Genomic DNA, 15,394 nt, shown 5'->3' with positions numbered 1-15,394 from the left:
CTACATTTCTCTGGCAACTCAGTTGTCCAAGACCATCAGCATAATGTAGTTTTCTTGTGCTGGATCAAGATATTGGTTATGGTAACAAAATGATGGGAAAAATACTCCCCGCTTGCCATTACAAGCGGCACAAAATTTGATCTGATGATAATCTAAGTCCTTGTGACGTGCTGTGTTCTCATGAATAGATAAAAACATAAATGCTTTTACATTTTTCTGAGTTTCATGATGTTGTAGCTATAACTTCTACCTACACTGATAATATTCATGTTCATCCTCGCTGCTCTCTGTGGGAGGAAGCTCTACAGACTCTGTGTGTCTATATTGTGTTACTCCAGCTGCGCAAACCATTGAAAACAAGCCAGTGTTTTCTCAGCAAGGTCACTTCAGCCTGCTGTTTGCCATGATGACATCAGTGTGGCAGTAGCTCGTTGGGCTGTACCCCGGAGCTCACAAGCCCCCACCACCTCCCAACCCTAAACAAATGACACTATATATGAAAGACTCTAGCCTCTCAGTGATCTAAGGGGGTAAGGGTACTGTACAAGGTTCAGAGGGAGGATACCTACTAGAGCTCGACCGATTATGATTTCTCAGCACCGATACCGATTTATTGGAGGACGAAAAATAGCCGAAAGCGATTAATCGGCCAATAAAATAAATAAATATATATATATATATATATATATATATATATACTGCTCAAAAAAATAAAGGGAACACTTAAACAACACAATGTAACTCCAAGTCAATCACACTTCTGTGAAATCAAACTGTCCACTTAGGAAGCAACACTGATTGACAATAAATTTCACATGCTGTTGTGCAAATGGAATAGACAAAAGGTGGAAATTATAGGCAATTAGCAAGACACCCCCAAAACAGGAGTGATTCTGCAGGTGGTGACCACAGACCACTTCTCAGTTCCTATGCTTCCTGGCTGATGTTTTGGTCACTTTTGAATGCTGGCGGTGCTCTCACTCTAGTGGTAGCATGAGACAGAGTCTACAACCCACACAAGTGGCTCAGGTAGTGCAGTTCATCCAGGATGGCACATCAATGCGAGCTGTGGCAAAAAGGTTTGCTGTGTCTGTCAGCGTAGTGTCCAGAGCATGGAGGCGCTACCAGGAGACAGGCCAGTACATCAGGAGACGTGGAGGAGGCCGTAGGAGGGCAACAACCCAGCAGCAGGACCGCTACCTCCGCCTTTGTGCAAGGAGGTGCACTGCCAGCGCCCTGCAAAATGACCTCCAGCAGGCCACAAATGTGCATGTGTCTGCTCAAACGGTCAGAAACAGACTCCATGAGGGTGGTATGAGGGCCCGACGTCCACAGGTGGGGGTTGTGCTTACAGCCCAACACCGTGCAGGACGTTTTGCATTTGCCAGAGAACACCAAGATTGGCAAATTCGCCACTGGCGCCCTGTGCTCTTCACAGATGAAAGCAGGTTCACACTGAGCACATGAGCACATGTGACAGACGTGACATAGTCTGGAGACGCCGTGGAGAACGTTCTGCTGCCTGCAACATCCTCCAGCATGACCGGTTTGGCGATGGGTCAGTCATGGTGTGGGGTGGCATTTCTTTGTGGGGCCGCACAGCCCTCCATGTGCTCGCCAGAGGTAGCCTGACTGCCATTAGGTACCGAGATGAGATCCTCAGACCCCTTGTGAGACCATATGCTGACACATGCACATTTGTGGCCTGCTGGAGGTCATTTTGCAGGGCGCTGGCAGTGCACCTCCTTGCACAAAGGCGGAGGTAGCGGTCCTGCTGCTGGGTTGTTGCCTTCCTACGGCCTCCTCCACGTCTCCTGATGTACTGGCCTGTCTCCTGGTAGCGCCTGCATGCTCTGGACACTACGCTGACAGACACAGCAAACCTTTTTGCCACAGTTCGCATTGATGTGCCATCCTGGATGAACTGCACTACCTGAGCCACTTGTGTGGGTTGTAGACTCCGTCTCATGCTACCACTAGAGTGAGAGCACCGCCAGCATTCAAAAGTGACCAAAACATCAGCCAGGAAGCATAGGAACTGAGAAGTGGTCTGTGGTCACCACCTGTAGAATCACTCCTGTTTTGGGGGGTGTCTTGCTAATTGCCTATAATTTCCACCTTTTGTCTATTCCATTTGCACAACAGCATGTGAAATTTATTGTCAATCAGTGTTGCTTCCTAAGTGGACAGTTTGATTTCACAGAAGTGTGATTGACTTGGAGTTACATTGTGTTATTTAAGTGTTCCCTTTATTTTTTTGAGCAGTGTGTGTGTAATATATATATAATCTATTTGTAATAATGACAATTACAACAATACTGAAGGAACACTTATGTTTATCTTAATATAATACATCAATAAAAATCTATTTAGCCTCAAATAAATAATGAAACCTGTTCAATTTGGTTTAAATAATGCAAAAACAAAGTGTTGGAGAAGAAAGTAAAAGTGCAATATGTGCCATGTAAAAAAGCTAACGTTTAAGTTCCTTGCTCAGAACATGAGAGCATATGAAACTGGTGGTTCCTTTTAACATGAGTCTTCAATATTCCAAGGTAAGAGGTTTTAGGTTATAGTTAATATAGTTTTTATAGGACTATTTCTCTCTCGACCATTTGTATTCCATATACCTTTGACTATTTGATGTTCTTATAGGCACTTTAGTATTGCCAGTGTAACAGTATAGCTTCCGTCCCTCTCCTCGCTCTTACCTGGGCTCGAACGAGGAACACATCGACAACAGCCACCCTCGAAGCAGTGTTACCCATACAGAGCAAGGGAACAACTACTCCAAGTCTCAGCGCGAGTGACGTTTGAAACGCTATTAGCGCGCACCCCGCTAACTAGCTAGCCATTTCACATCGGTTACACCAGCCTAATCTCGGGAGTTGATAGGCTAGTCATAAACAGCGCAATGCTTGAAGCACAGTGAAGAGCTGCTGGCAAAACGCACAAAAGTGCTGTTTGAAAAAATGCTTACGAGCCTGCTGCTGCCTACCATTGCTCAATCAGATTGCTATATCAAATCATAGACTTAATTATAACATAATAACACACAGAATTTCGAGCCTATGGTCGAATCCGGAAACTATAATTTCGAAAACACAACGTTTATTATTATCGCATATACCCTGACTCTGCGTGCAATGAACGCAAGAGAAGGGACACATTTTCACCTGGTTAATATTGCCTGCTAACCTGGATTTCTTTTAGCTAAATATGCAGGTTTAAAAATATATACTTATGTTTATTGATTTTAAGAAAGGCATTGATGTTTATGGTTAGGTACACGTTGGAGCAACGACAGTCCTTTTTCCGCGAATGCGCACCGCATCGATTATATGCAACGCAGGACTTGCTAGATAAACTAGTAATATCACCAACCATGTGTAGTCAACTAGTGATTATGATTGATTGTTTTTTATAAGGTAATGTTTAATGCTAGCTAGCAACTTACCTTGGCTTCTTACTGCATTCGCGTAACAGGCAGGCTCCTCGTGGAATGCAATGAGAGGCAGGTGGTTAGAGCGTTGGACTAGTTAACTGTAAGGTTGCAAGATTGAATCCCCAAGCTGACAAGGTAAAAATCTGTCGTTCTGCCCCTGAACAAGGCAGTTAACCCACCGTTCCTAGGCCGTCATTGAAAATAAGAACGTGTTCTTAACTGACTTGCCTAGTAAAATAAAGGTGTAAAAAAAGAGCTCAGGGTAAACATTTACCCTGCTATTACAGATGCTAATGAATTTGAGGTGAAAAAGGGACACTGAACTGTGTTCTTTTCCCAAGTACACACTGAATACCATTACCAAAGTGGAGAGGCAGTTACTTTTCCTGAGCTTGACATTATTACACATCTTCTGGAAATAGGATTGTGTCAAATGATTTCATCTCGTAGATTGAGCAGATTGTGTAATTGAATACTGAAACTCATCATGCGGAATGCACACATCTCCTTTACCTTCATTGAGCATTGGAAAGCTACGGAATCTAGTCCATTTCCCATAGACGTACTGTTGTTGACAGTATGGAGAAAAAGACTTGAATGCATGCCATAGAAATATTCAGTTTTTTGATTTCTTGTGGTATTTGTGTTATACACAAGACTAGATGCACATCTTGCACTCACCATTTCACAAAACTACAATCATGTGTTGTGTTGTGGGCAAATATTGTTCGCTGTGCCGCAAGGACTTTACTACACTTATCAATTTTCTGTTTTCAAGAGTCCAGGGTAAACTGCTTATTGCACAAATGGATAATAGGAAATAATTACTATAAGTGTCTGAATATTTTATTTTACCTCAGTTTAAATGTCATGGTGCAATTTCCACAGCATGCTATCGGTAATAATGGTCTCAAATTGAGAAATGGGCTGAAAAATCTTATGTCCCAATCTTTTACTAACAATATTCAATCAAAAATATGGGGATTGGAAATGCAGACAATTACATTGATGGAAGCTACAATCCATCTGCAGTATTAAAGCTGATCTACCCCCTAAAAAAAATATATATATATATATATATATATATATATATTTATTGTACACTACTGTTCAAAAGTTTGGGGTCACTTAGAAATGTCCTTGTTTTTGGAGAGAGAGAAATAACACTTGTTTTTGTCCATTAAAATAACATCAAATTGATCAGAAATACAGTTTAGACATTGTTAATGTTGTAAATGACTATTGTAGCTGGAAATGGCAGAATTTTTTTTTATGGTATATCTAAAGTTGAATTTGGAAGTTTACATACACTTAGGTTGGAGTCAATAACTAACTATTTTTTTCAACCACGCCACAAATTTCTTGTTAACAAACTATAGTTTTGGCAAGTCGGTTAGGACATCTACTTTGTGCATGACAAGTAATTTTTCCGACAATTGTTTACAGACAGTGAATTATGAGTGAAATAATCTATCACAATTCCAGTGGGTCTGAAATTTACATACACTAAGTTGACTGTGCCTTTTAAACAGCTTGGAAAATTCCAGAAAATGATGTCATGGCTTTAGAAGCTTCTGATAGGCTAATTGACATCATTGGAGTCAATTGGAGGTGTAACTGTAAATGTATTTCAAGGCCGACCTTCAAACTCAGTGCCTCTTTGCTTGACATCATGGGAAAATCAAAATAAATCAGCCAAGACCTCAGAATTCTTTGGGGACTTCCACAAGTCTGGTTCATCCTTGGGAGCAATTTCCAAAAGCCTGAAGGTATCACGTTCATCTGTACAAACAATAGTACGCAAGTATAAACACCTTGGGACCACGCAGCAGTCATACCGCTCAGGAAGGAGACGCGTTCTGCCGCGTGGAGATGAATGTACTTTGGTGCGAAAAGTGCAAATCAATCCCAGAACAACAGCAAAGGACCTTGTGAAGATGCTGGAGGAAACGGGTACAAAAGTATCTAAGCCTTTCACTGTAAGGTCTTACACCTGTTGTATTCGGCGCACGTGACAAACTTTCATTGGATATCCACAGTAAAACGAGTCCTATATCGACATAACCCGAGAGGCCGCTCTGCAAGGAAGAAGCCACTGCTCCAAAACTGCCATTAACAAATCCAGACTACGGTTTGCAACTGCACATGGGGACAAAGATCGTACTTTTTGGAGAAATGTTCTCTGGTCTGATGAAACAAAAATAGAACTGTTTGGCCATAATGTCCATCGTTCTGTTTGGAGGAAAAAGGGGGACGCTTGCAAGCCGAAGAACACCATCCCAACCGTGAAGCACGGGGGTGGCAGCATCATGTTGTGGGGGTGCTTTGCTGCAGGATGGACTGGTGCACTTCACAAAATAGATGGCATCATGAGGGAGGAAAATTATGTGGAGATATTGAAGCAACATCTCAAGACATCAGTCGGGAAGTTAAAGTTTGGTCGCAAATGGGTCTTCCAAATGGACAATGACCCTAAGCATACTTACGAAGTTGTGGCAAAATGGCTTAAGGACAACAAGGTCAAGGTATTGGAGTGGCCATCACAAAGCCTTGACCTCAATCCTATAGAAAATTTGTGGGCAGAACTGAAAAAGCGTGTGTGAGCAAGGAGGCCTACAAACCTGACTCCATTACACCAGCTCTGTCATGAGGAATGGGCAAAATTCACCAAATTTATTGTGGGAGCTTGTGGAAGGCTACCAGAAACGTTTGACCCAAGTTAAGCAATTTAAAGGCAATGCTACCAAATACTAATTGCGTGTATGTAAACTTCTGACCCACTGGGAATGTGATGAAAGAAATTAAAGCTGAAATGAATCATTCTCTCTTATTATTCTGACATTTCACATTCTTAAAGTTAAGTGGTGATCATAACTGACCTAAGATAGGGATTTTTTTACCAGGATTAAATGTCAGGAATTGTGAAACCTGAGTTTAAATGTATTTGGCTAAGGTGTATGTAAACTTCTGACTTCAACTGTACAGAGTCCCATTATCAGCAACCATCACTTCTGTGCGCCAATGACATGTTGTTAGCCTTTTAAAATTATTAACTTGTATTAGCTAATTGATCATTTGAAAACCCTTTTGCAATTATGTTAGCACAGCTGAAAACTGTTGATTAGAGGCAATACAACTTGCCTTTAGTCTACTTGAGTATCTGGACCATCAGCATTTGTGGGTTCGATTACAGGATCAAAATGGCCAGAAACGAAGAACTTTCTTCTGAAACTCGTCATTCTATTCTTGTTCTGAGAAATGAAGGCTATTCCATGTGCGAAATTGCCAAGAAAATGTAGATCTCGTACAACTCTGTGCACTACTCCCTTCACAGAATGGCACAAACTGGCTCTAACCAGAATAGGATGAGTGGGAGGCCCCGGTGCACACCTAAGAAAAAGGACATTACATTAGAGTGTCTAGTTTGACAAACAGTCTCAACAGTGAAAAGGCGACTTCGAGATGCTGGCCTTTCTCTGTCCAGTGTCTGTGTTCTTTTGCCCATCTTTAATGCTTTCTTTTTATTGGCCAGTCTGAGAGCTTTTTCTTTGCAACTCTTGATTTTATGTTATCCATAAAGGCTCTATGTAAATTTTGATGATCTGACTCCTTTTAAATTAATTAACACTGTGTGCAAAAGATTGTTGATTCAGGCTCCAATTCTATCAGAGACATTGTTATTGGATATTAAGAAATATACATTTGATCAGGATCTGAGTGTTGGGGTGCTGTGAGGAGCCCCTGTGTAGCCGAGCCCTTCATGTCAACATCCTCCTCCTCAGATGAAGTTGTACCCTCAGAGTAGCAAATGCTGGGATCCCAGTTGTGGCTGAGATAGTTGGTGCTGAGAGAGAGTGCAATGCAGTGGTTATAATTAAATAACCTTGGCCAACAATTAGCATTCAGTAATTACCTGCACCGAGTCCTTCATCATTCGCTGTGGTTTGTGAGGACGTTTCCCGGCATCATAAATAACTTAGGAACGTTCCGTTGCGTTCTTTCTGCTCGCAATACTGGTGTTGAGTGAAGAAATGGTTCTCTTGTCCAGACATTGTAATCTAGTAGGACTAATCGGTTTTCGTTTTGCTGCTTTCAGTAGACCACAGGAAAAGTAGGAATATGCAAGACTGGTATCAGTAGTCCAAGGCTGCAGTAACACATTGCAGCGTTTTAGATGGATCAATTCAAATGCTAATGCATTCCAGGAAGTGTGCCTTCTACAGTATGTGATCGTGCTGAATACAGTGACTTTTTCCCCACTGGTATAAATCTTTTTCATGTAAGCTGCAGTATGCGGCATGAATGTAAACATTTATTATTTCTATAGCCCAGGCACACACCATTTCACCACTCTCATTTCTCTCACTCTCGCCTACAGAGGTGCCCCAGAAGGGTAGTGATGAAAAAGTAGGGGAGTCCCTCTCAGACTCCTCCCTGTTTGTCCGCTGGGGTCATGACCTTGGTCCTGAGAGTCGTCGTGTGGCGCTGCAGAAGTTCCAGTACTACGGCTACAACGGTTACCTCAGTGACCGCCTCTCTCTGGCCAGACCCATCCCAGACCTCAGACCTGATGGGTACGACCTTTGACTCTTTTGTTGGTTCCTTTTTAATTGTCCATAAAAAAACAAAAAACAAGTTTCTTGTTCATATCTTGTCTGTTTGCTGTTTCTTCTCAGGTGCAGAAACATGTCGTACCCCACCAATCTCCCACAAGTAAGTATCATATTTATCTTTGTGAATGAGGCCCTGTCGGTCATCCTGCGTTCCATCCACACAGCCATGAACAGGACTCCCTCCCACCTCCTCAAGGAGATCATCCTGGTCGACGACAACAGCAACAATGGTAACTCCTATATTTTTTATTTAACCTTTATTTAACTAGGCAGGTCAGGTAACTGGTAACTCCTATATTCCTACTAAATGTAGCCTACAAAGTATACACATTGCATTGTATACAGGAATCCATTCAGACTGCTTACCATCTTAAATTAAATAACTTCTAAATCCAGGAAGTAACACAAAATGTGGAAAAAGTCAAGGGGTGTGAATACTTTCTGAAAGCATTGTATATCAATTCATACTTGCACTGTCGGTCCTCAATGTCATCAGGAGTTTCTCTATCTTATTACTGGTAATAAACTCATGAAATGTATCTTACTCCATACACATTTACAATAGCTTTAAAAAATGCACTGGTGTTGCCTGCCAATTTAATGGATTACTTTCACATGGCTCCGAATTAAGTTATTTGTTAGCCTAGCTATTTCAGCAGGACAGACCTGCATGTTGATCAGCTATAGAGCCAGAGGGAAGTGAGATTTTAACCTAGACTGATCTTTTTTTTTTACCTAGATTGATCATTTCATATGAAGGTGTTTTTAGTTGCATACTTTACTGAACATATATGTTGAGATGACAAATGAGGGTCAAAAGAGTCCGGCAGAGATTAAAAAAGACTTTCTTTTGAATGTATATTTTTATTGAGGACTCCTATTTCAGGATGTAAATGTTGAATCATTACATTAGAGGGGCTTCTGTAATGTAAATTGTCTGAAAACGGAGCTGAATAGCTGAGATGCCGGGTATTGTCGAGAGTGGAAATTAAGCTGTAAAAGTTTCCTTTGTGGCCATTGGTATTCTAATGAATTCCTTGGCAGTTGGCTCACTTTGAACAATGTGACTCTTCCCATTCTGTACAGTTTCAGGAGTCTGACTAACGGCTCTCCATCCTGAGTGGGGTGTCTTACTTCCCATGACAATCCCAGTAACCAAATCGACCTTAGTCCTTTTATTTGTCCTTTTCATTTCTTAACAAGTTAAATGACTGTGGGCCTCCCGAGTGGCACAGTGGTCTAAGGTACTGCATCGCAGTGCTAGCTGTGCCTCTAGAGATTCTGGGTTCGAGTCCAGGCTCTGTCGCAGCCGGCCGTGACCGGGAGACCCATGGGGCGGCGCACAATTGGCCCAGCGTCGTCCGGGTTAGGGCAGGGTTCGGCTGGCAGGGATGTCCTTGTCACATCGCGCACTAGCGACTCCTGTGGCGTGCCGAGCACGGTGCACGCTGACGCGGTTGCGGTTGCGGCTGGCTCCTGGTTTAAGTGGGCATTGTGTCAAGAAGCAGTGTTGGTTGTGTTTTGGAGGACGCACGGCTCTCGACCTTCGCCTCTCCCAAGTCTCATCGCTGCTACTCCCATACGGACAAGACTGTAACTACCAATTGGATACCACAAAATTGGAGAGAAAAAGGTGTAAAAAAAAAAAAAGTTAAATCACTGTATTTTTACCACTATCACTGGATATTACTTAATATCCATGGTTGTATGATCAATATTGCTATCCAAAACATGTCTGAAAGCCATTTTCCCATGAACTCCAACACCACTGTAATGAAAACAGACATTGATGTCCGGTCCTCGCCCTTCATGTCCCAATCACTCCATCTGGTTGCCATGGTGAGACACTGCCGACACAACCACCTAGCAAATTAAACTAAACAGGTGGCAGATGGCGCTTGTGGGAAAGCAGAATTGACTTCCTTCAACCAGACAATGCTGATAGACATCAATAATCACAACCGCAATATTATTTGAAATCCCCTTTACACCGTGGAATAAATAGAATTTGGGACTGTAAAGCACTTTTCAATTGTGTGGTTAGAGTCAATAGTCCAAGGTACATGCCTTCAGCAGATTTCACAGGTGCAGGATATTATAAGACATTCTATTCTACTGTATCTTAGTCTGACTCTGACATTGCTTGTCCAAATATTTATATATTCTTAATTCCTTTACTTAGATTTGTGTGTATTGTTGTGAAATGGTTCGATATTACTGCACTGTTGGAGCTAGAAACACAAGCATTTCGCTACACTCGCAATAACATCTGCTAAACACGTGTATGTGACCAATTTGATTTGAAATAATGAGAAATACCTGCACGCTGTTTCAAGGCTTCCCAGTGTTGCATTCAACAATGTTTCAGCCACTGTGGTTCTTTGTTAATGTCAGACAGACAGACTCTGTAAAATGTCTCCCCTTTTTATCTTTCTGTACTGTCTTTGAATGTTTCTATAGCTGAGCTGAAGGAGAACCTGCAGAACTTTGTGAAGGAAACCAACTCCCAGCGGCCAGACTTCATCAAGGTGGTCCGCCACGACAAGCAGGAGGGGCTGATCCGCTCCAGAGTCAGTGGGTGGAGGGCCGCCAGCGCCCCTGTCGTTGCCCTGTTCGATGCCCACGTGGAGTTCAACATTGGATGGTAAGGGACTGGAATGCCACGTGTATGTTCCAATCTATCCAACAGCTTAAAACATTTCATGTCTAGTTATGATCTTTGCTGCATGTGTGGTATAATTGAAATGTGCTGTATTTTCTCAGTAATTACTTAATAGAGCTATTACATAACTGTGATTAGATGAGAGGGTTGTCAGAATAATATATGTGACGGCCCTCAGCGCTGGAGTGCTCAAAGGGTTGACGTACTGCTGACTGGAGTTGAGATGTGTTGTTCATGGCAATGTAGTGACACAGGGCTTTCTGTCGACTGACAGAGTTTATGTGCCTGTTAATCATTCTCTCCACAGCTTGACAGGTCGACCGACCCACACACACACATATATATATATATCTCTGAAGAGCCTGGGCTCAATCCCAAAAAACTCCTGAGGTGCTTTGGCACAGCTCTCAGAACAGACATTTCAGAGTCCTTCTCACTCTTCTGAGCTAACAGATTTTGTGTCTTCGGCTAATGAAATCATTTGGCTCAATGTGACGGCAGTGCTTGAAAAGGAGAGCGCATGAGGCTCACAGCCTGTCTTTTATGCACACAAACATGTTGGCTATTCATTTTAACATTGATCTGAGGCCTTTTATAGCGAACAAGTCTGATGCGATTTGTGCTGTTTGCTGTTGACCTCCATACGTTTTTGTGGAGCTCTAACGTTTTTATTTTGAAAAATGTATTGAAAAATGGCTGTCATTAAACAAGAGAGGGTGACTGACTGCTATATTTATTTATCACATCACTCTATTCTTACATTAAATTATCAGAAACTGTGCACATTTTGTCTAATACCAGTTAAGTGCCAGTCAGCAACAGATTTTCTGTCTAGTCTATAATGGAAAACTCAAAACACCCATGTAGGAGACTTCAATTTACTTTTTAGTGAGTAGAACGACACTGAAAAAAAATATAAACGCAACAGTTTCCAAGATTTTACTGAGTTACAGTTCATATAAGGAAATCAGTCAAAATAAATAAATAAATTAGGCTCGACACTATTGATTTCACATGACTGGGAATAGATATATGCATCTGTTGTTCACAGATTAAATTAGATTTTCAAACTAATAAACATTTTATAGAACATTTTACAAATGAATAAAAAAAAAATGAAATATGTATTGATTGCATATGTCTTCACATCCTAGACTCTCCAGAGTTAATAATTGGTGAAGCACCTTTGGCAGCCATGACCACAACTGTGAATCATTTTGAATACAATTTTACCAACTTTGCACAACTCTTATTAGGGTAACATATATCCATAGATTTTTATCAACATTGCTCAAGCTCAGTAAATTTGATTGGGAATCAGTGATTGGTTCCGTGTGGCTCAGTTGGTTGATATATAGTGCTTGCAACACCAGGGTTGTGGGTTTGATTCCCACAGGGGACCAGCACTATTTTAAAAAAAGTATGAAAATGTATGCACTCACTACTTTGTCACTCTGGATAAAAAGCATCTGTTAAAATGTATGGACAAGAAAATTCAAACCTTTGATTTTCAAGCAGGTTTAAGTCTGGACCATTCAGGAACACTCACCACCTCTTGGAAAGCCATTCTGGTTTGTCTTTGGCGTTAAAATGTGTGTAATTATTAAAACTATTCCAGTGTTAGGTTTTCAGAAGACAATGGTGGGTTTTGTGCGTAACTTTTTACCTTTGCTTCTTTCATATTTCTTTTGATCCTGACACTCCCCAGTCCCTCCCGGTGACAAGCATACCCATAACATGATGCTGCCACCACAATAGATTCCCAACCAAATTTACTGAGCTTGAGCAATTTTGCCAAAAACAATGGATAATACAGTATGTTGCCATAAGTGTTGTGCAAAGTTGGTATAATCTTGGTAGAATATACTGAACAAAAATATAAACTCAACGTAAAGTGTTGGTTTCATGAGCTAAAATAAAAGATCCCAGAAATCTTCTTAATGCACAAAAAGCTTATTTCTCTCAAATTTAGTTCACAAATATGTTTACATCTGTTAGTGAGCATTTCTCCTTTGCCAAGACAATCCATCCACCTGACAGTTGTGGAATATCAAGGAGCTGGTTTTAAACAGCATGATCATTACACAGGTGAACCTTGTGCTGGGGACAATGAAAGGCCACAGATGTCTCAAGTTGTCTTACAAAACTGCACATCTGTGGCATTGTGTTTTGAGGGAGCGTGCAATTGCCATGCTGACTGCAGGAATGTCCACCAGAGCTGTTCCTTTTTCTATCATAAGCCGGCTCCAATGTCGTTTTAGAGAATTTGGCAGTACGTCCAACCGGCCTCACACACAGACCATGTGTAACCATGCCAGCCCAGGACCTCCACTTCCGGCTTCTTTACGGGTGGGGTTGTCTGAAGCCAGCCACCCGGACAGCTGATGAAACTGAGGAATATTTCTGTCTTTAATAAAGGCTTTTGTGTAGAATAACTCATTCTGATTAGCTGGGCCTGGCTCCCCAGTGGCACCGCAGCTGTCCAGTCATGTGAAATCCATAGATTAGGACCTAATGAATTTATTTCAGTTGACTGATTTCCTTTTATATGAACTGTAACTCAGTAAAATCGTTGAAGTTGTTGCGTTTTATTTTTATTCAGTTTAAATTATTCACAGCTGTAATGGCTGCCAAAAGTGCCAAAATACATATGCAATCAGGACATGGGGGGGTGGGGTGTTGTACAATTTTCTTTCACTTTGAAAATATGGAGTAGGTTGTGTAGATCTGTAGGGAAAAAAATCTAATTTAATCACTTCTTTTTTTTCTTAAAAGCAGCCCAAACTTTAACTAGGCACTCAATGTTGTGATAAGTGTATTTCCTTAGCTGTGGCTTTTACTCATGTCTGGATTGTGATCTGACATCCAATACATGGCCATATTTATCCAACCTCATTTGTTTCCCTCGCCAAATCAACACATCTCAAACTCCGAATCGGCTTTATATTCTGTGTGTGGTCCGGGATACTGAAAGCTATAGCCATAGGCCAAGATTCCGTAATGAGCCATTAACAATTAGTGACCAGGATGAAAGACCCTCATTCCCACTGTTTCCCCATATCTCCTGTGATGTTAAGGAAGTGCTCATGTTCACCCTCATATTGTTTTCATTGAAAAAGACACCAAATGTATCTCACCGCAACACAATGTCCCACTATGCCTTGTCTTCCCGACAGGGCCGAGCCCATTCTTCTCAGGATCAAGGAAGACAGAACGCGCATCGTCTCGCCGTCGTTTGACAACATCAAATATGACACGTTTGAGATCGAGGAGTATCCACTGTCTGCTCAGGGCTTCGACTGGGAGCTGTGGTGTCGCTACCTGAACCCACCCAAAGCCTGGTGGGCCCAGTACAACCACACCGCCCCTATCAGGTCACTGTCAGCAAAGACTTAGGAATCAACAGTTGTCTTGTGCTATTTCACGGGCACTGTGTTGCATTGAGAAATCCACACAATGTGTCTGACTTATTTTGTTTTGATAACAGAAAAGCTCTTGTTTTCTTTCTCCTGGTTGTTTTTAGACAGCCGTTACTTAGTAACATGTGGGTAATCCTCATTCTTGACGACAAAAAAAAGAAATAGGCAAACAACCTTGCAGGTTTATTATTGAAAACATATCAAGAAATCAAATGTGGAAGATCTCCAGCTGAGCTCAGAGGTGTTACAAATACGCTAGAAAGTACTAGGAAGTAGTTCATAGAACCACAGTGCATAATTGACTGTTTCTCTCTTTTGAATTCTTTGTACCAGGAGCCCAGCTCTTATTGGCTGTTTTGTGGTGGACAGGAAGTACTTTGAGGAGATTGGCCTATTGGATGAGGGAATGGAGGTCTATGGTGGAGAGAATGTGGAGCTTGGCATCAGGGTGAGTGGAGTGCAAAATAATTATAATCAGCTCAGTAATATGCCAAATCCTAACTTGAGATCGGTCCCCCATTGACATCTATGCTAAGAGTCAATAACAGCAACCAAAACTTAACAGGAAGCAAACCAAAAAGTTGAGCAAAACAGAAACGGAAGAAAATATAAACTATTGTTTTTTTTAGAAATCAAAATAGAGCGAGCCAATTTTAAAGGTGTTAACCCTCTACATCTCTCAGCCAACTGGAGCCATGTGCCACCTGCTCGTAAATATCCCCTGTGCCAGCACAGGTGAAATGCCTTCTGACTAACGAGATGACAAGCCCGCACAGGTGTAACACATACTAATGAGGTGACGCCAATTGGTGCACCCAATGTCCAAATGTCCAACCTCGAAATATAAATGGAAAAACCAAAACCTGTAACAATAATTTACACAACCTGAGTTACGTACAAACCCATAGACTGTATCTTACAGTAGCTTTTCTGATTGGCTAACTTCATCCTGCCGGAGGGAGAAATGTGCTCTCTAGCAACTATATTGCATTAGGGACCTGGCTGAATGGGAAATACTTTTTGTGTGGAAATATGGCAAAAGTTTGAGGAATGTCTATATAATCCTATTGACTGAAATTATGGTATAGAAATCCATTGAATCGGTGGAGCATAAAGATCACAAGTATGCTGGAGTGACTGTTCAATTTTGTACGGCAAAAGTTCAAGGACCGACCCATTTTTAAGGTGAGTGTATGGCCAACTTGAAATTCTCTATGGAATGGCTTTTCTGCGCTCTCTTAACACGATCTATGCG

At 41.6% G+C, this 15,394-nt stretch overlaps 1 protein-coding gene across 3 annotated transcripts in view; it reads left to right on the top strand.

Annotated features, from left to right (window-relative positions):
- LOC129866785 (polypeptide N-acetylgalactosaminyltransferase 18-like) overlaps positions 1-15,394 on the top strand; it is an 84,047-nt gene that overhangs the window by 23,635 nt on the left and 45,018 nt on the right. For all 3 annotated transcript variants that reach the window (XM_055939671.1, XM_055939672.1, XM_055939673.1), the window contains exons 2-6: positions 7,824-8,019; positions 8,122-8,288; positions 10,519-10,702; positions 13,897-14,094; positions 14,473-14,587. In XM_055939671.1, the coding sequence (XP_055795646.1) occupies positions 7,824-8,019; positions 8,122-8,288; positions 10,519-10,702; positions 13,897-14,094; positions 14,473-14,587 (860 nt within the window). The remainder of the gene's footprint in view (positions 1-7,823; positions 8,020-8,121; positions 8,289-10,518; positions 10,703-13,896; positions 14,095-14,472; positions 14,588-15,394) is intronic.

Source organism: Salvelinus fontinalis, chromosome 12 (assembly GCF_029448725.1).
Source record: "Salvelinus fontinalis isolate EN_2023a chromosome 12, ASM2944872v1, whole genome shotgun sequence".
Lineage (NCBI taxonomy): Eukaryota > Metazoa > Chordata > Actinopteri > Salmoniformes > Salmonidae > Salvelinus > Salvelinus fontinalis.
Note: the sequence above shows the minus strand (reverse complement) of the source record. Positions and strands in the feature narration are given on the sequence as shown.